Here is a 20,340-nt window from a genome sequence, read left to right on the forward strand (position 1 = left end):
CACCCCAAAGGCCTTAGAAACACCTTTCAGTGGAGTGCCTTGAATCAGAAGGTAACAGTACCATACTGGATCTGGTGAATCATTTCTCTAAAGCTTGTCTGATACCTTTTCCAGGTCTGCCCTGAATGCGTTCCTCTGCGTTCATCTGATTCAGTTTGCTGGAATTCATTGGTTTCCATTGCAGGCTTACTTACATTCACATTGTGAGTCTGGACTCTCCCCCACCCACTGATGGAAAGGTTAGGTGTCATCAACAGCCACACCTTGGAACAACAAACATAGTTCTTATATGTTTATTTAAAGACGTGTTGTGACATGAGTTTGAGAACAACAACATACTGTTAGTTCTATCTACTTGGGTCAGAGGTCCTTACACTAAAGTGCCAGGCTGATCACCACTGCAGGAAGGGTCCAGAAAACAGAACAAGAGAGTGAGTGTGGTCCATAAAAGGCCTGCACCTGAGACTCCTGTACACGTTGTGTCAGACTTTTAAGATTCACCGATGCACGAATAGGGAGATAAATAGAATCCAGCTGCATCAACTATGCTATAAATCACCCTCAATCCATGTCTCTCACCTTAACCCTGTAGTTCCAGGAGCCCTGCAGATGCTGCAGAAATATCACTGTTTGCTCTCATGAAGAATAAAATATTAAAAGTGATAAGATAATAAAATATGAAAAGTTTGAAAGTACTTACCAAAAGCACAGTCAATAAGCCAAGCATGCCGGATTACACCCTGGATACCAGTTCATAGTTATAGCTAAGGAAGTACTAGTTGTTCCTGTTTGTTTTCTTCTGTCACATACTTGTGAGTTGTGAGTTCTTGTCACAAAGATAATTGCATGCTATGAGTGTAGACTGGAAATTATGTAATTTATACAAATGTTATTTCCCTAGTAAAGGAGGACAGTACAGTGATGTCAGACCATTAACATTGTTAGTTGTGAGAAGACTGGGTATATATAAGATGTTGAGTGCGAACAAGGACAACTGCTGACAGAGACAGAGAACCAAATACAAAGATGCTGAGATATCAGTGTGTGGTGCTGGCCCTGGTCTTGTATTTAAATGGTAAGGCTTTTGCAGTTATTACTGATGAATGTTTCTATATTTACTTTTAATATCATTTTTATACTATATAAATGTTTATATTACGAAGGGAAATTAAACACCAAACCGTTCAAGAGAAAAACAATGCTGCATGAATAGTTAGAGTTGAACTTGATTATATTATGCACTGACCATTGATTGTACAGACAATTTAATGAAGCCAAAAGATACTAAATCAAAATCATGAAATCATAACATGTGTGCTGGTTGTAGGCTATATTATCACCCTTTTAATTTGTATTTTGAGACATCAAATTAATAAAATAATGCAATAAGATTATGCAATTAAATAATTTGATGCACACTTCTCTAAAAAAAAAAGTGCACATAAATTTAAAGATGCACTGACTGATCGTTCCTCTGTTATAGTCCTTGAGATAATATGTCTGATTAAGATGTGTCTCTAATGTCCTCCATGTTAATAATAAAAAAAAAGCTTTTCATGATCATTAAAGGATGATAATTAAATTTTATAGCCAAAAACCTCAATTTCAGTAAAGAGATATTGTGGTTACATAAAACTGTCAGTGGCACTGGGTTCTGGTTCCTCTCATAGTTTCTTCCCATGTCACGTCAGAGAGTTGTTCCTTGTCTCTGTTGACTCAGGCTTGCTCATTAGGGATAAATCTAAATCTTTAATCTTTATTCAGATTTATGTAAAGCGACTTTGTGACAATGTCTATTGTTTAAAGTGCTATTTAAATCAAATGGAATGTAATTGAATTGATTGAATGCTGCTCCTCACTGAAGCTCGTACTCAGCAAGAAAACTGGATTTAAATTCCAAGTCAGAATTGTGTGCAGCTTTGGTATAACTTCTGAAGTGCAATTTCGGTATAACATCCTTACTATGTGTGCTTAACGCAACTCTTTCGCCATTTCAGGTTCCCTTTCCCAGCTCAATGGTAGGTAATCTTAATGACTTCCCCTGTTTTCTGTAGGCATTAAATGTCTGTTCTGCTCAGTCAGATTATGATGACATTTGATTAAGCAGTGGGGTTGTATCTGATGTAAATCTCTTTTTCAGAATGTGGTAGTGCACCTTTTAACACGCGTATTGTGGGTGGACAGAATGCCTCAGATGGGGTGTGGCCATGGCAGGTTAGTTTACAGAGCCCTGTTTACGGGGGCCATTTCTGCGGAGGATCGCTCATCAACAAAGACTGGGTTCTGACAGCAGCCCACTGTTTCTCCAGGTTAAATTCACACACATTTCTGCACATAACACTGTACTGACACTACTCAGAAAGGTAACTGAAGAAACTAATAAACACTTGAATTTCTTTTTTTATCCCTTCAGCAAAAAAATCCCTTCTGGCCTGACTGTGTATTTGGGGAAACATACTCTAAATGGCTCTAATCCCAATCAAATTGCAAGAGGTGTTACACAGGTGATCCTTCACCCCAACTACAACACTGCAACCCAAAACAATGACATCGCCCTTCTACGTCTGAACTCCTCTGTTACCTTCACAAACTACATCAGACCAGTGTGCCTGGCAGGTCAAGGCAGCCGTTTTCCAGATGGCACCAATTGCTGGATCTCAGGCTGGGGAAGCATTGCCTCTGGAGGTAAATTATATATACACAGGCACGAACAAACTTAGGTTTCTTTGCAAATGTAAGCATACCAATATTGTGCTTATTAAGTAAATTTCAACTGAAGAGGTTTTTTAATTTGCGATTCTGAAAATGCTTGGGGTGGCTACAACTACTCTAGAACAAGCTGCCCGAAATTCCTCTATCGGGCTGAGATTAAGGGTTGTGAACAGTTGTTGATAAACCTGAAACCTGGTGTTGTCTAAAAAAAGCAGAGCAAATGGGTGCATAGGTGAGTTCTGGCAGACAATCTGGGCAATCATTTATTGCTTTTTTAAGATATGTTTGTATTTGTTTGTGTTTGTTTGTAGTGCGACTGCCATCTCCTGGTGTGCTGCAGGAGGCAATGGTGCCCATTGTTAATACAAAAGTTTGCGATTTTCTACTGGGATTTGGATCCATTACCACAAACATGATGTGTGCTGGTTATATCCAAGGAGGCACCGACACTTGTCAGGTACATAGATATACGATATGAACAAATATCTGAATAATACAACCTAGCTCATCCTTGTAGTGTGAACACATAATAGAATTGTGTATGGTACTTAACAGTAAAAACAACAAAAGTTATTTCTCTTTTAAAAGGGGGATTCTGGAGGTCCTCTTGTGACTAAGCAGGGTGCAGTCTGGATTCAGGCTGGTATCACTAGCTGGGGTAAGGGCTGTGCTCAGCGCTTCTCACCTGGTGTGTACACTCTGGTGTCCCAGTACCAGACCTGGATATCCAGCGTCGTCGGCCAAAACTTGCCTGGCTTTGTCACGTAAGACATCATCTGCTCATAAGTATATTTAACAAACTCAGGCAAGGAGTCTTTAACTGGCTTTTGCAGCTATTCAGTAAATCTTGGTCATAATATGTACTTGTGTCTTGTCAGGTACTAATACAGAGGGAGGACTGGTGGCAGTACTGATGGACTAGGCAAAATGAAAGCATTTTTTATTAAATATATTATTTTACATGAGATATCTACATATTTTACTATACATGTCTGTATTTATTTGTATATAAGTTTTATATACATGAACATTATACTTGAGTTTTTTGTAATTATGATGTTTGTGTTACATATGCACAAGATAATTAACTACTTCTAAAATTAAATAATTTCCTGCATGAGCCTCTTGGTTACTGAGTTTCCTTTCATCTGCCTAATTGTGAACAATTCATGCACAGGTATATGTTGCTTGAGCAGAAACATTTATAGAGCTTGACACATTGAAACAATCCTAGAAAGATTTGCTTTCAAACCAACTATAACCATAACCTGAAAGATACGGATCAGCAGCATCCCTGCTCAGACTGAGTGTTAGTCTAGGAAAGGGGCAATAAAGATGATAAGAAACGATGGATATGAATGTTGTTGTGAATCTTTTAATGCATTAGGTAATGCACTCGATGTCTTTAGTATGCAAATGAAACACAATACATTTAGGGTTACAGACACATCAAACAGACAAACATCTTGCCATTGGGTACAATATTCTAAAAGGATAAAAGGGTGAGAACACTGATGGCATCAAATAGTTGTTTTCCTAAGCTGTATTTTACTGTCCAAGCCTGCTAGGTAGGAAGAGTGAATGAAGACACTGCTTGCAGGCATGTTTCTATGAGAGCAGCATTGATGCAATTTATTATAAGACAAATGGCATTTCTGAACACGTTATTTCCATATCAAAAACAAACTCAAATACTAACTATGAAATTAGCACAGAGAGACGGACATTTTCTTACCTCAGCATCCAGTTCCAACAAATATTTTTCTCTGTCAGTTAATGCCACAATTATGAGTTTGCCATGAGTCCCATCTGTGAGTCTCAACTGCTGTACATGCAGCTGCCAATCATTGCTATACATAATTATATATCATTTAGGTAGACACTGCTATATGCACTAGGAAGGCAAAGGATTCTGTATATGAGATGTTGGTATGTGGCTGGGGTAAGAGTGACAATTTAGTATTACCATAATGAAATGTTTTTTTTGTGGGATGCTGGGGATCTGCCTAGGGTTCCCATAGTTAAATCCTGTGCCAGGTAAAAGTGGCATAAGCAGTTTGTCAATGTGAGGCAGTGAGCACACCTCAAATTTTGAGAGCACATTCACTTTTCTAAAGTTCACACCGAACCAGACTGCCTTGTCTGCTGTGGGCACAAGGATCACAAATCAGGACCAATCACATATCAAGCATGGCTCCTTCTGGAATACTTGCTTAGTAAGTTTGGGCAAATGATAGAAAAGGTTATGCACAACCATTTCTGGTCTCTATGTGGGGCTCTATGAGCTTATTGTGACCAAGGGAATGTGGAGAAACATCGGAAAATGTTGCTTGTAACTTGACAAACAATAGCCTCTGGGATGTGGCAAGGTGCTCTCAACAGGGGACCAGGGTAATGCCACTTATTCCAATTTCTAACTCTGTTGTATAAAAACTTAGAAATCATTGTGGTTTCAGGCCCACCCACTGGCTTCAGTAGAAAATATCAGAGCTTTGCCAACATACCATGGAAGGGTGATTGGAAGGGTGGCATCAAAAATCAGAAGAGTGGTCATGAGTGCACACACAGAAAATACCAGGGTAGGAAGGAAGTTAAGTGTTATGTACAGTAAGTAAATAATGATCCTGGAAAGATTTTGAGCCTGTCCTGAATGGTTTACAAAACAAACTGCTCCTTGATTTTTGTAAATAGGTTAAATCTTTTAGTACTTTTATATTTTATGGGGATCCTTCAATCATGAGAGCAAGTGGTGGCATTTCTGAAGGGTCCTGGAAAAACTGACTTGAGGAAAGAGACATGGAAAAAATGGGTGAGACATGGTACTGCAGGCAACTTGATTATACACACCACCATGACATGATATGGAATCATGAAAGGCCAGAGAAGCATGTGAGAGTTTCTTGAATGGGCACACTGCTTAAAAAACCATCACTTTGAATTTGAATTCGGAGTTCGATGGAGTAGGATGCGAAGTTGGAGGCTCTGCTGATTTTGATTAAAATTGTAATTAATTAGCGCTTTTCGGTCATACAATAGATTTTGACTTATTCTGCTCCGTTTCCTTGTTTGCACTTTTAACTTTTTGGTACGTTAAAATGTCTGGAAAGAACATGAAAACCCGTGGTAGCATTCAGACACGACTGAGGCCTAGTGTGCGCACCACGAGCGAGTCTCCTTCTTCCCCTGAATCCGCGTCGCCGAGCAGTGACTTTGACTTCGCCGCACTCAGGTTTGAGCTGTTGGCTTCACTGAGGAAGGACATCGCCGATATTTTTGAAAAGGAGCTCCAGTAGACTTTCAGGGTTGCGCTGTCTACTATCCAGCTTGACCTGCAGGCCGTGAAAACGTTAGGATAGTCGGAGTTCCGGAAGGCGCTGAAACATGTACAACTGCTGCTGTAGCGGCCTTGTTAAAAGAGGCGTTTGGTCTGGAGAAGGAACCGGTTCTGGACCAGCCCCACCGGACCCTTCAGCCGAAGCCCAAGCCTGGTGAACGACCACGAGCTATTGTGTGCAGATTCCACTATCACAGTGACTGTGTTTACATTTTATGCCGTGCAAGAGAGCTCCAGCGGATTACAATGAGGTATTTGACCATTTCCGTTTCCCCTGACTACACAGCCAAGATAGCCTGGGCCCGGGCTGCGTTTAACGAGGTCCGGCGTCAACTTCGTGGTATTGAGGGCGCTAACTATGGAATACTTCACCCAGCTTGGCTTCGCATTACACATAACGTGTTCAGAAGGACTTTATTTCAGCGGAGGAAGCAGGAGACTATGTTAAACGCTTGATATCAGGGTGAACTGCATCACCTACACAGCTTCGTCTTTTCCGCTCTTCTTTTATTTTTATTTTTTGCACTCGGCCTTCCAGCGCTACAGAATTCGGATTTTTATTGAAGATATCGTCGTTGCATTACTTCGCCTAGATTTTGTGGATTCACTCCTCTTAAATCTACCTCTGTAATAATGTGGTTCTCTGTTTTGAGCCTCTGACTGTGTTAGAGTTTCTGTTTATTTAATTGTATTAGTGTTTTTCCCTCGGCTTTACGTCCTACGCTGTTATATTATTTGTTACAAGTCTTTAAAAGTTAAGGACATCATATTTGTTACTGTGCGCAGACTGTTTATCAGACTTGAAGTCAGTAGGGGTTTTTTCTCTTACTGGAACTTTTTGTCTTGGTAATTTTGTTGGTTAGTTCAGCTTACTCTCCGAGTTGTTTTCATATTGTGGACAACTTTTGGTTATTGTGGGAAACACTGCTGTCTCATTTTTTTTTTATGGAGACTTTGGGTGTGTGTGTGTTTGGGGGATTGTGAGAGTAAACAAAACATGCCAATGCTTTGAAGGATGTGAACTGGAATGGAGTAATGTTAGCCAATTGCGAATCTGTTTTTAGAGGATTTAAACCTAACATGGTGAACAAATTATATTATAGAATTCAGGCAATTTTACTGGGGTTATCTCACACAGTGTGGCAAGTAATAATCTGGAAGGACCTTTGTAATATCACAGTCTAAAACTGGATTTAAAGAGAAGCAAATCAGTAAATGAATCACATGAAAATGAATCACATGTAAATGAATCACATGAAAATGAATCACATGAAAATGAATAAATAAAATAAAATAAAAAATAAAAAACCATCACTTAACCCTGTTGCGGTTCACAAGTACAGACCTGTTTCCCTCCTCCCTTTTCTTTCCAAAACTCTTGAAAGAGCCTTTTTTAATCAACTCTCCAATTTTCAAAAACGGAACAACCTCCTAGACACCAAGCAGTCTGGCTTCAAGAGCAATCACTCCTCAGAGACTGCTCTGCTTTCCATCACTGAAGCTTTACGACTAGCAAGCGCGACCTCTAGATCATCTGTCCTCATCCTACTCGACCTCTCTGCTGCGTTCGACACTGTGAACCATCAGACCCTCCTGTCAACTTTCTCCAGCATGGACGTCACCGCAACGGTTCTGCACTGGGTGGAATTCTATCTCTCAGACAGATCCTTCAAGGTATTGTGGAGGGGAGGTATTTCTGAAACTCAGCAACTCACAACTGGCATTCTACAGGGGTCAGTTCTGGGTCCACTGCTCTTTTCTATCTACACTACATCTCTGGGGCAGGTGATTGAGTCTCATGGCTTCTCATAGCACTACTATGCTGACAACACCCAGCTCTATTTGTCCTTCCAGCCTGAAGATCCATCTGTCTCTGCACGTATCTCTGCTTGCCTGTCAGACATCTCGGTCTGGATGAGGGAACACCATCTTAAGCTCAACCTGGTAAAATCTGAGCTTCTTGTCATCCCAGCCTGTCCCTCAATAAACCACAACCTCACTGTACAGCTCGGCTCAACCACACTCAAGCCAACCAGGATGGCCAGGAACCTTGGGGTGATCTCAATGACAGCTTGACCTTTACAGACCACATCTCATCAACTGCATGGTCCTGTAGGTTCATCCTGTATAACATCAAGAAAATCAGACCCTACCTCCCCGAACAGGCTATACAGATACTAGTCCAGGCTCTTGTTATTTCGAAACTGATCTACTGCAACTCACTACTCTCGGGCCTCCCAGCCAGCTCCATCAAACCCCTTCAAATGATTCAGAATGCAAAATGCTCATCTTCAACCAGCCGAAGAGAACCCAAAGAGAACACCACCCTCCTACCTCAACTCTCTCCTGAAGGCTTACATTCCCTCATGCAATCTGCCATCAATCAATGACCGACACTTAGTAGATCCTACTCAGTGTGGCTCAAGGTCCCTTTCAAGAACCTTCAAACTAACTGTTCCTCAGTGGTGGAATGAACTTCCAACCTCAATCCAGACTGCAGAATCTGTCACTATCTTCAAAAAACAACTAAAGGCCCATCTGTTCCGTCAACACCTAACCAACCCATAAAAAATAAAAAATAAAAAAATTACTCTTGCACTTTGCTTCTTCTGGAACTCAATTAATGGATCTTGTATGGTAGCACTAATTGTATTGTTCTCTGCTTGATATATCCACTTTGCTTGTATTTTCTCAATTGTAAGTCGCTTTGGATAAAAGCATCTGCTAAATGAATAAATGTAAAGTAAATGAGTTATAGATGCATGCAGGAGTTCCAGATGCAGGAATTTAATACACAGGCACACTCACTGTCCTGGGCTGTATCCTGGAGCCAGTGCAGTGGCACTCACCAAAGTACAAGTACTGTACATTAACAAATTTGACTTGCTGCTTCCTGCCACTTTAGTCCACGGTTCTGCTAAAAAAGGGTTGATTTTCTCGCTAAAAGGTAAGGTCTGAGTGAGTTAATTTCACATTTTCTAATGTGTTTTGAATTCAAATCATATTTTCAATAGAGAATGACAATATTCATTTCAGTGCAATTTGGTCAAAGACATGAATTGCACAGGTAGATTGCACTTATATAGCACCTTTTAGCTTTAGTGGTTCTACAAAGCACTTTACACTGTTTCTGAAAGGCTGGTGAATCTGCTCCTGATGCTCCAACTAGACGATCCTGAAAAAGAAGAGGAAAATAGATTTAGAACAAACAAAACTGATTAGAGAAATAACAGAGAGATTTTGAGATAAAAGTGTGGATTGAACGTCATCAATCAGTGATAGCGGGTGAATGTTAGCATGAATGCTAAGGAGGAGAAAAAGTTTTTGCCCTTCTGAGAATTTTCTAATTATGATGGATTGAGAAAGCCAACATACTGTTTTCCCTTATAAAATACTTCTTCTTCTTCTGAGACCCAAAATTGAAATTGTATCTCCTCCTAGGGCTTTCAAACTACATGCACCAAGGTCAGCACTGACTTTCAGTCTGTTCTGACTTGAGTTGCTGTATCTTTTTGAAGTTCGGAATTATGGAATTCACAGTACAGGTGGCCAAAATGGCCAAAAATTCCCATTGACCTCCATAAAAAATTTCTCAATGTTATAACTCAAGCTTTCAAGCTCCTTCCACCAAACTCAGCACAGTCTCTCCGCCAAACTCAGCACAATCCCTCCACCAAACTCATCACAGTCCTTCCATCAAACTCAGCACAGTCCCTCCACCAAACTCATTACAGTCCCTACACCAAACTCATCACAGTCCCTCCGCCAAACTCAGCACAGTCCTTCCACCAAACTCAGCACAGTCCCTCCACCAAACTCATCACAGTCTCTCCGCCAAACTCATTACAGTCCTTCCACCAAACTCAGCACAGTCCCTCCGCCAAACTCATCACAGTCCTTCCACCAAACTTAGCACAGTCCCTCCATCAAACTCAGCACAGTCCTTCCACCAAACTCAGCACAATCCCTCCACCAAACTCAGCACAGTCCCTCTGTCAAACTCATCACAGTTCCTTCCACCAAACTCAGCACAGTCCATCCACCAAACTCAATACAGTCCCTCCGCCAAACTCATCACAGTCCCTCCACCAAACGCAACACAGTCCCTACACCAAACTCAACACAGTCCCTACACCAAGCTCAGCACAGTCCCTCCGCCAAACTCATCACAGTCCCTACACCAAACTCAACACAGTCCCTACACCAAACTCATCACAGTCCTTCCACCAAAATCAGCACAGTCCCTACACCAAATTCAACACAGTCCCTACACCAAACTCATCACAGTCCCTACATCAAACTCATCACAGTCCTTCCACCAAACTCATCACAGTCCCTCCGCCAAACTCATCACAGTCCTTCCACCAAACACAGCACAGTCCCTCCACCAAACTCATCACAGTCCCTCCGCCAGACTCAGCATAGTCCCTCTGCCATCCTCAGCACAGTCCTTCCACCAAACTCATCACAGTCCTTCCACCAAACTTAGCACAGTCCCTCCATCAAACTCAGCATAGTCCCTCCGCCAAACTCAGCACAGTCCTTCCACCAAACTCAGCACAGTCCTTCCACCAAACTCAGCACAGTCCTTCACCAAACTCAGCACAGTCCTTCCACCAAACTCAGCACAATCCCTCCACCAAACTCAGCACAGTCCCTCTGTCAAACTCATCACAGTTCCTTCCACCAAACTCAGCACAGTCCATCCACCAAACTCAATACAGTCCCTCCGCCAAACTCATCACAGTCCCTCCACCAAACGCAACACAGTCCCTACACCAAACTCAACACAGTCCCTACACCAAGCTCAGCACAGTCCCTCCGCCAAACTCATCACAGTCCCTACACCAAACTCAACACAGTCCCTACACCAAACTCATCACAGTCCTTCCACCAAAATCAGCACAGTCCCTCCGCCAAATTCAACACAGTCCCTACACCAAACTCATCACAGTCCCTACATCAAACTCATCACAGTCCTTCCACCAAACTCATCACAGTCCCTCCGCCAAACTCATCACAGTCCCTACACCAAACTCAGCACAGTCCCTCCACCAAACTCATCACAGTCCCTCCGCCAGACTCAGCACAGTCCCTCTGCCATCCTCAGCACAGTCCTTCCACCAAACTCATCACAGTCCTTCCACCAAACTCATCACAGTCCCTCCACCAAACTCAGCACAGTCCCTCCACCAAACTCATTACAGTCCTTCCACCAAACTCAGCACAGTCCCTCCGCCAAACTCATCACAGTCCTTCCACCAAACTCATCACAGTCCCTCCATCAAACTCAGCATAGTCCCTCCATCAAACTCAGCATAGTCCCTCCGCCAAACTCAGCACAGTCCTTCCACCAAACTCAGCACAGTCCTTCCACCAAACTCAGCACAGTCCTTCACCAAACTCAGCACAGTCCTTCCACCAAACTCAGCACAATCCCTCCACCAAACTCAGCACTGTCCCTCTGTCAAACTCATCACAGTTCCTTCCACCAAACTCAGCACAGTCCATCCACCAAACTCAATACAGTCCCTCCGCCAAACTCATCACAGTCCCTCCACCAAACGCAACACAGTCCCTACACCAAACTCAGCACAGTCCCTCCGCCAAACTCATCACAGTCCCTACACCAAACGCAACACAGTCCCTACACCAAGCTCAGCACAGTCGCTCCGCCAAACTCATCACAGTCCCTACACCAAACTCAACACAGTCCCTACACCAAACTCATCACAGTCCTTCCACCAAAATCAGAACAGTCCCTCACCAAACTCAACACAGTCCCTACACCAAACTCATCACAGTCCCTCCGCCAAACTCATCACAGTCCCTCCGCCAGACTCAGCACAGTCCCTCCGCCATACTCATCACAGTCCTTCCACCAAACTCATCACAGTCCCTCCGCCAAACTCATCACAGTCCTTCCACCAAACTCATCACAGTCCCTCCACCAAACTCATCACAGTCCTTCCACCAAACACAGCACAGTCCCTCCACCAAACTCATCACAATCCCTCCGCCAGACTCAGCACAGTCCCTCTGCCATCCTCAGCACAGTCCTTCCACCAAACTCATCACAGTCCCTCCACCAAACTCAGCACAGTCCCTCCACCAAACTCATTACAGTCCTTCCATCAAACTCAGCATAGTCCCTCCGCCAAACTCAGCACAGTCCCTCCACCAAACTCATTACAGTCCCTCCGCCAAACTCAGCACAGTCCTTCCACCAAACTCAGCACAGTCCTTCCACCAAACTCAGCACAGTCCTTCACCAAACTCAGCACAGTCCTTCCACCAAACTCAGCACAATCCCTCCACCAAACTCAGCATTGTCCCTCTGTCAAACTCATCACAGTTCCTTCCACCAAACTCAGCACAGTCCATCCACCAAACTCAATACAGTCCCTCCACCAAACTCATCACAGTCCCTCCACCAAACGCAACACAGTCCCTACACCAAACTCAGCACAGTCCCTCCGCCAAACTCATCACAGTCCCTCCGCCATACTCATCACAGTCCTTCCACCAAACTCATCACAGTCCCTCCGCCAAACTCATCACAGTCCTTCCACCAAACTCAGCACAGTCCCTCCGCCAAACTCATCACAGTCCCTACAGCAAACTCATCACAGTCCTTCCACCAAACTCAGCACAGTCCCTCCACCAAACTCAACACAGTCCCTCCGCCAAACTCATCACAGTCCCTACACCAAACTCAACACAGTCCCTCCGCCAAACTCATCACAGTCCCTACACCAAACTCAACACAGTCCCTACACCAAACTCATCACAGTCCCTCCGCCAAACTCATCACAGTCCCTACACCAAACTCAACACAGTCCCTACACCAAACTCAGCACAGTCCCTCCGCCAAACTCATCACAGTCCCTCCGCCAGACTCAGCACAGTCCCTTCGCCATACTCAGCACAGTCCTTCCACCAAACTCATCACAGTCCCTCCACCAAACTCATCTATCTTCACACCACTCCACATGCCTTGGGCAATATATGGCAGGCCAGTGCCTTGCATGGCGGTTCTGCTGTCATTGGGGCGTATGAATGAGAAACAGTGTAAAGATAAAGTTAAAAGGTGCTGTATAAGTGCAGACCATTTACCATTTACACCACATGCTGCATCTGCAAAGATGGCTTCCTCCAAGAGATCAGACTCTTCAATACTCAGAGACTGGACTGACAAGCACACACACACACACACACACACACACACACACACACACATTCTGAACTGAACACCATCCCACTGCCATTGCAATTTTTGCACATTCTACTATATTCCATGTTTTTGCTGTCATAGCATGCTATGTTTACAATCCCAGCATTTTTTATTATATTGTTACTCTTTTGTACTACTTATTATATCGGACACTTCCACACTAGAACTGTGTACTGGTTGTCGCTACACTGTCACTTATTGTGCCTATTGTCCTGTTTTAGTAGTTACTATACTGTCTTGTGTTGAACTTGACTTGTACCCAGTCATACCCCAAATCTCAAGCTGGTCCGTAGCTGGAAAGTCTATAATTGTAACTTCCAGTCTACAGAAATGGTATGTGATAATCTGCTAGACAGAAATTTAGGTCAAGTGCACACAGAGTAAATAAAGTAAAGGAACAAAGTTAAGTATTATATATAGTAAGCAAAGTATTGATCTTGGAAAGATTTCAAGCCTGTCATCATTTACTTTTTGTAGTAAAGTTACAGCATTTTTTAAAAATCTTCAGTCCTGAGAGCAAGTGGCGGCATTACTGAATGGACAGGGGTCCTACAGTATAACAACAGATATTGAATGTTGAAAGGCCAGACATGTGTATGTGAAAGTGTCTCAGCTGGGAGTTCCAGATGCAGAACTTTAGAGGACAACTACACTCTCGCTCTCGCTCTCTCTCTCTCTCTCACTCTCTCTTTCTCACTCTCTCTCTATCCCTCTCGCTTTCTCTCTCTCTCCCCCTCTCTCTCCCCCTCCCTCTCTCTCTCTCTCTCTCTCTCTCTCTCTCTCTCTCACGCGCGCTCTCTCTCTCCCCCTCCCTCTCTCTCTCTCTCTCTCTCTCTCTCTCTCTCTCTCTCTCTCTCTCTCTCTCCCCCTCTCTCTCTCTCTCTCTCTCTCTCTCTCCCTCCCTCTCTTGGCCTGTATCCTGGAGCCATTCTGCAGTAGTGATCCGACTGGATCTTCAGAGCAAAAACCTTCCACCACAATAGTTACAGCTTATAATGCACTATTCAGTTTCACAGCAGGGATGACAGCAGGGACTGCTGCAGTGTTTGAAGGGTCAGAGAATTTATTACGCACTGGAACTATTATTCCTAATGACAACTCTTGACCTTCCCAGTTGAGTCAATTGGCCTGAGTTCTGGGACTTTAAGTCCTGCAAGCTCTGTGTCCAAACTTGCACATGCCACAATTAGTATTGTTTTCTATTTTTTAAGTTAATCAAATATACGAATCTATGCATTAACAGTACCTTCTTTTCACTTGAAAAAATATAAGCAACAAAATATGTCATTTGGAAAGGTGTGCCTAAACTTTTGCATACACCTATATGGTTCATTACCAACATTCAAAACCCATGAGACCAGCCATCTGCAAGGTGCCTAAGGAAGAGGGATATTCACACAATTAGTGGTATAATACTCAGTGTCACTGGAATGTCCTACCTTACTTTTAGAAATCCCCCTTGCCTTACGGAAATGATTATAGCATTTACAGTCTACGTACTTGATATGAAATTAGAGTCATAACTCCACTTAGATGACAAAAGCAGGGATTTTAAATTTATTACTTCCTGAACTATAACAGGAAAAGTTCTACACCTAATGTTGTTGAATTAAGTACAATGTAATGCTATAGCACCGCTGGTTTTTAGAAAATTATATTTATATATATATACCTCATACAGATAAAATGGTAATCGATTTGTGGCAGGTGGGGGTGTGGTTTCGCAGGAGTCTGCTTCAGGAGTGCTGAGGAATAACCAAATGAATGTGGCATGTCTGTTTCTTCAGACATTCAAGTTCCTCTTACTGACTAGATTATTACACCAATATGTGACCCTTCTGTCCATATTTCTTGGTGCTGTGGACACCAACTCCCAGTTCACACACTCAAGTTCACCTTATTACTGGTACCATTTACCTGGACTCAATCACCACAACACTACATAAGGATGCTCACATCACAGACTCTTTGTGAAGTATTCATTCAGCTCTGTTTCTCATCTGACATTCCAAGCATTTGTTTCATGATTGGTGTTTCTGTTATGTTTAATTTTTTTCATATTTACTATCTTTGCTATTTCCTTGATTCTTTTCATGTTTCGCGATTATTATCTTATCCTCTGAATACCTGTTTGTACATCGCCCGACCCACTGCCTGACTTTGGATTCTGTGATTAAGATTGTGTTTTGGATTTGTTTATTTTAAAGAAAAGCATTGACCGCAGCTCTGCCAGCTGACATAGTCTTGCTGGAAAAATCTTACACACTGATTTCATATTCTTTATATCATCAAACAAAACTTCCTAGTAGCTTAAACTGCAAAACAGCATCTTTTTCTCTCGAACAAGTCTGTGCTCTATTTCCTATTATAATGTGGGGTGGCTGGGGCTCAGGTGGTAGAGAGGGTTGTCCACTAATCGTAGGGTTGGAGGTTCGATTCCCGGCCCATATGACTCCACATGCCGAAGTGTCCTTGGGCGAAGCACTGAACCCCAAGTTGCTCCCGATGGCAAGTTAGCGCCTTGCATGGCAGCTCTGCTACCATTGGTGTGTGAGTGTGAATGGGTGAATGAGACACAGTGTAAAGCGCATTGTAGAACCACTAAGGTTAAAAAAAAAAACAAGCACTATATAAGTGCAGACCATTTATAGTCATTATTATTAAAACTGGTATTTATAAAGACATTCATCAGCTAAGACTGATAACTGCAAATGGTTTACCTTTTAAATATAAGATCAGGGCCACGACCACACATTGAAATCTCCGTATATTAGCACTCACCAAGTGCTCTTGTCCTCTCTGGACATTCATTTATGTCTAAACTTTTATATTTTCTAATATAACAATATATCAGTGGATTGTCTTCCTTTTACATTTTTACCAATTTTTTGGTTAGTCAAACTAGTTAGTTTTTTGGTTAGTCAAACTATATATAGTCTACATACTTGATGTGCAATTATCATGACGAGCGGGAAATCAAGATTAAGATGTTAAAAATACACTTCCTGAACGATGACAGGTTTCAATGTGGCCCCACCTTCATAGACATCCTGGCAAAGGACTATGCCCTGTTGGTGGTAATAAGGATTTAGTAAGGTATAGTATGTATTGACCTGCTGCCAAGTGTCATTCTCCACTCTCAGATTCATGGAATTCAAACTATTTATTTGAACTGTATGTGTAATTGGGTAATTGATGGAACAGGTTTAACCAGTAACACTGTTAGTTGTGGCAATACTGGGTAGATATAAGAGAGTGCTGAGAGAGGACAAGGGTACTTGCTGACTTACAGAGACAGAGCGCTGAATGCAAATATGCTGAGATATCAGTGTGTGGTCGTGGCCCTGGTCCTGTACTTAAAAGGTAAGGCATTTGCAATTATCACTCTTAGCTGATAAAGGTTTTTATAATTATTTTTACATTTCCTGTGATGGAAATTGAACACAAAACTGTTCAAAAGAAAAACATTGCTGCATGAATATTCACAGTTCTAATTATCACATTAATCACTGCAAATGTGGCTACTGTTTTAGGCTAATTCGATCCTGCATACACAGTTCTGATGTAACTTCTTAATAGGACTTTTGGCATAAATATATAAATAATTGAACTCTGAATACAAACCATATATTCTATTACAACAGAGTCAACACTGCATTTTGTGACACATATTCTTTTTCTCATTGCAGGTTCCCTTTCCCAGCTCAGTGGTAGGTATTTTTCTTAATCTTAATCACTTCCACTGTTTGCATTTAGTTTCCTCTGTTCATGACAATGGATTGTATCTGATGTAAATCTTTTTTTCAGAATGCGGTAGTGCACCTTTTAACACGCGTATTGTGGGTGGACAGAATGCCTCAGATGGGGTGTGGCCATGGCAGGTTAGTTTACAGAGCCCTGTTTACGGGGGCCATTTCTGCGGAGGATCGCTCATCAACAAAGACTGGGTTCTGACAGCAGCCCACTGTTTCTCCAGGTTAAATTCACACACATTTCTGCACATAACACTGTACTGACACTACTCAGAAAGGTAACTGAAGAAACTAATAAACACTTGAATTTCTTTTTTTATCCCTTCAGCAAAAAAATCCCTTCTGGCCTGACTGTGTATTTGGGGAAACATACTCTAAATGGCTCTAATCCCAATCAAATTGCAAGAGGTGTTACACAGGTGATCCTTCACCCCAACTACAACACTGCAACCCAAAACAATGACATCGCCCTTCTACAACTGAACTCCTCTGTTACCTTCACAAACTACATCAGACCAGTGTGCCTGGCAGGTCAAGGCATCCGTTTTCCAGATGGCACCAATTGCTGGATCTCAGGCTGGGGAAGCATTGCCTCTGGAGGTAAATTATATATACACAGGCACGAACAAACTTAGGTTTCTTTGCAAATTTAAGCATACCAATATTGTGCTTATCAACTGAAGAGGTTTTTTAATTTGCATCATCACGTAAGTGTCTCAGTAGTAGTAGAGGTGTTCAGGGTTTGGTTGCTGATCAGTGACACAAATGACAGGAAATTGTGTAAGGATTCTGAAAGTGCCTGGGGTGGCTACAACTAATCTAGAATGAGCTGCCCGAAATTCCTCTATCTGGCGACTCTGTTCCTCATTGGGGCTGATTTTAAGGGTTGTGAATAGTTGTTGATGAACCTGAAACCCGAAAGCAGAGCAAATGGGTGCATAGGTGGGTTCTGGCAGACAATCTGGGCTAACATTTATTGCTTTTTTAATATATGTTTGTATTTGTTTGTGTTTGTTTGTAGTGCAATTGCCATCTCCTGGTGTGCTGCAGGAGGCAATGGTGCCCACTTTCAGTACAAATCTTTGTAATTTTCTACTGGGATTTGGATCCATTACCACAAACATGATGTGTGCTGGTTATATCCAAGGAGGCACCGACACTTGTCAGGTACATAGATATACGATATGAAGAAATATCTGAATAATACAACCTAGCTCATCCTTGTAGTGTGAACACATAATAGAATTGTGTATGGTACTTAACAATAAAAACAACAAAAGTTATTTCTCTTTTAAAAGGGGGATTCTGGAGGTCCTCTTGTGACTAAGCAGGGTGCAGTCTGGATTCAGGCTGGTATCACTAGCTGGGGTAATGGCTGTGCTCAGCGCTTCTCACCTGGTGTGTATACTCTGGTGTCCCAGTACCAGACCTGGATATCCAGCGTCGTCGGCCAAAACTTGCCTGGCTTTGTCACGTAAGATATTTTTTTATGAACATATACAGTGCCCTCCACTAATATTGTCACCCTTGGTAAATATGAGGAAAGAAGGCTGTGAAAAATTATCTTTATTGTTTAACCTTTTGATTTTTTTGTTACAAAAATTCACAAAAATACTCTGCTCTCATGGATAACAATTGCAAACAAAACACAGGTTTATCAAAAGAATCTTTGTTAAATATAGGTATGCAACAGTTATTGGCCCCCTTTTAGTCAGTACTTTGTGCTACCTCCCTTTGCCAAGATAACAGCTCTGAGTCTTCTCCTATAACGCCTGATCAGGTTGGAGAATACATGGCGAGGGATCTGAGAGCGTTCCTCCATATAGAATCTCTCCAGATCCTTCACATTTCGAGGTCCACACTGGTGGACTCTCCTCTTCAGTTCACCCCATAGGTTTGGCACCACCATATGAGAGGTACTTTTACATATGGCTACCTCTCTGTGTGCACCAAAACCACCTCTGGTGTTTATTACCAAAAAGCTCTATTTTGGTTTCATCTGACCATAGAACCTGATCCCAGTTGAAGTTCCAGTAGTTTCTGGCCCACTGAAGACGCTCGAGTTTGTTTTTGGATGAGAGAAGAGGGATTTTTTTTCTTGAAACCCTTCCAAACAGCTTGTGGTGATGTCGGTGACTTCAGATTGTAGTTTTGGAGACTTTCTGACCCCAAGACACAACTAACATCTGCAATTCTCCAGCTGTGATCCTTGGAGATGTTTTATCCACTCGAACCGTCCTCTTCACAGTGCGTTGAGACGATATAGACACACGTCCAATTCCAGGTTGATTCATTGTATTTTCTCATTTGTAAGTCGCTTTGGATAAAAGCATCTGCTAAATGAATAAATGTAAATGTAATAATATTTCCAGTTGACTGGAACTTCTTAATTATTGCCCTGATGGTGAAATGGACATTTTCAATGCTTGTGCTATTTTCTTATAGACACGCCCCATTGTGTGAAGCTCTACAACCTTTTGCCGCACATCACAGCTATATTCCTCGCTCTTACCCATTGTTGTGAATGACTAAGGGAATTTGGCCTATGTGTTACCTCATATTTATACCCCTGTGAAACAGGAAGTCATGGTTGAACAATCTCCTGTTCCTAGTCACCCAAGTGTACTCAAGAAAATGTAAAATGTCAATGGGAATATACTTCAAATATATTTTTGATAGAGGTGCCAATAACTGTTGCACACCTATATTTAATGAAGATTTTTTTTATAAACCTGTATTTTCTTTGCAATTGTTTGAGATCCATGAGAGCAAAGTATTTTTGTGATTTTTTTTAACAAAAGCTCAAAGGTTAAACAACAAGGACAATTCTTCATAGCCTTCTTTAGTGGAGGGCACAGCAAATGTATATATATATATATATATATATATATATATATATATATATATATATATATATATATATATATATATATATAAACAATCTCAGGCCACGAGTCATTGACTTGGTCATAATGTGTTCTTGTGTCTTCCCAGGTACTAACACAGTGGGACGATCGGTGGCGGTACTGATGGATCCGGCAGAATTAACGCATTTTAATTTAACAGCAGCATTTATTATTTTACACAGAATGTCTATATGTTTTTCAATACAGGTCTATATTTATATATTTTTTTACTGAGATTATTCTAATAAATCCTCTATATATACAACCATTGTATTTAAGCTTTGTTGTAATAATGATGAATGTTGTGATAATCATCTTATATGATACTACATGTACAGCTGATAGTTTATAATGTAATCACTTTAATTAAGTACATAATTAAATGCTAATTACCTACATAAA

The 20,340-nt window shown here is 41.8% G+C and overlaps 2 protein-coding genes across 2 annotated transcripts; both read left to right on the forward strand.

Moving 5' to 3' along the window:
• The first annotated feature begins 949 nt into the window (after nt 1-949).
• LOC108272230 (serine protease 27) lies at nt 950-3,964 on the forward strand. The gene is made up of 7 exons (XM_017480529.3): nt 950-1,075; nt 1,998-2,018; nt 2,141-2,309; nt 2,414-2,685; nt 3,024-3,169; nt 3,301-3,476; nt 3,591-3,964. The coding sequence occupies exons 1-7, from the start codon at nt 1,027-1,029 to the stop codon at nt 3,595-3,597; spliced, it is 840 nt and encodes a 279-aa protein (XP_017336018.1). The 5' UTR covers nt 950-1,026; the 3' UTR covers nt 3,598-3,964.
• A 12,570-nt stretch (nt 3,965-16,534) lies between these two features.
• Nucleotides 16,535-20,340, forward strand: LOC108272229 (serine protease 27). Its single transcript, XM_017480528.3, has 7 exons — nt 16,535-16,643; nt 16,970-16,990; nt 17,088-17,256; nt 17,361-17,632; nt 18,054-18,199; nt 18,331-18,506; nt 20,027-20,340. Exons 1-7 carry the CDS (start codon nt 16,595-16,597, stop codon nt 20,031-20,033), a joined length of 840 nt encoding a protein of 279 aa, XP_017336017.1. The 5' UTR covers nt 16,535-16,594; the 3' UTR covers nt 20,034-20,340.

Source organism: Ictalurus punctatus, chromosome 11 (genome assembly GCF_001660625.3).
Source record: "Ictalurus punctatus breed USDA103 chromosome 11, Coco_2.0, whole genome shotgun sequence".
NCBI lineage: Eukaryota > Metazoa > Chordata > Actinopteri > Siluriformes > Ictaluridae > Ictalurus > Ictalurus punctatus.

Excerpts from the sequence above, each read along its gene's own strand:
- LOC108272229 (XM_017480528.3), top strand. The coding sequence starts at position 16,595 with ATGCTGAGATATCAGTGTGTGGTCGTGGCCCTGGTCCTGTACTTAAAA. Across the intron at positions 16,644-16,969 it reads CCTGGTCCTGTACTTAAAAG|GTTCCCTTTCCCAGCTCAGT; the intron begins GTAAGGCATTTG and ends TTCTCATTGCAG. Across the intron at positions 18,200-18,330 it reads GAGGCACCGACACTTGTCAG|GGGGATTCTGGAGGTCCTCT; the intron begins GTACATAGATAT and ends CTCTTTTAAAAG.
- LOC108272230 (XM_017480529.3), top strand. The coding sequence starts at position 1,027 with ATGCTGAGATATCAGTGTGTGGTGCTGGCCCTGGTCTTGTATTTAAAT. Across the intron at positions 1,076-1,997 it reads CCTGGTCTTGTATTTAAATG|GTTCCCTTTCCCAGCTCAAT; the intron begins GTAAGGCTTTTG and ends TCGCCATTTCAG. Across the intron at positions 3,170-3,300 it reads GAGGCACCGACACTTGTCAG|GGGGATTCTGGAGGTCCTCT; the intron begins GTACATAGATAT and ends CTCTTTTAAAAG.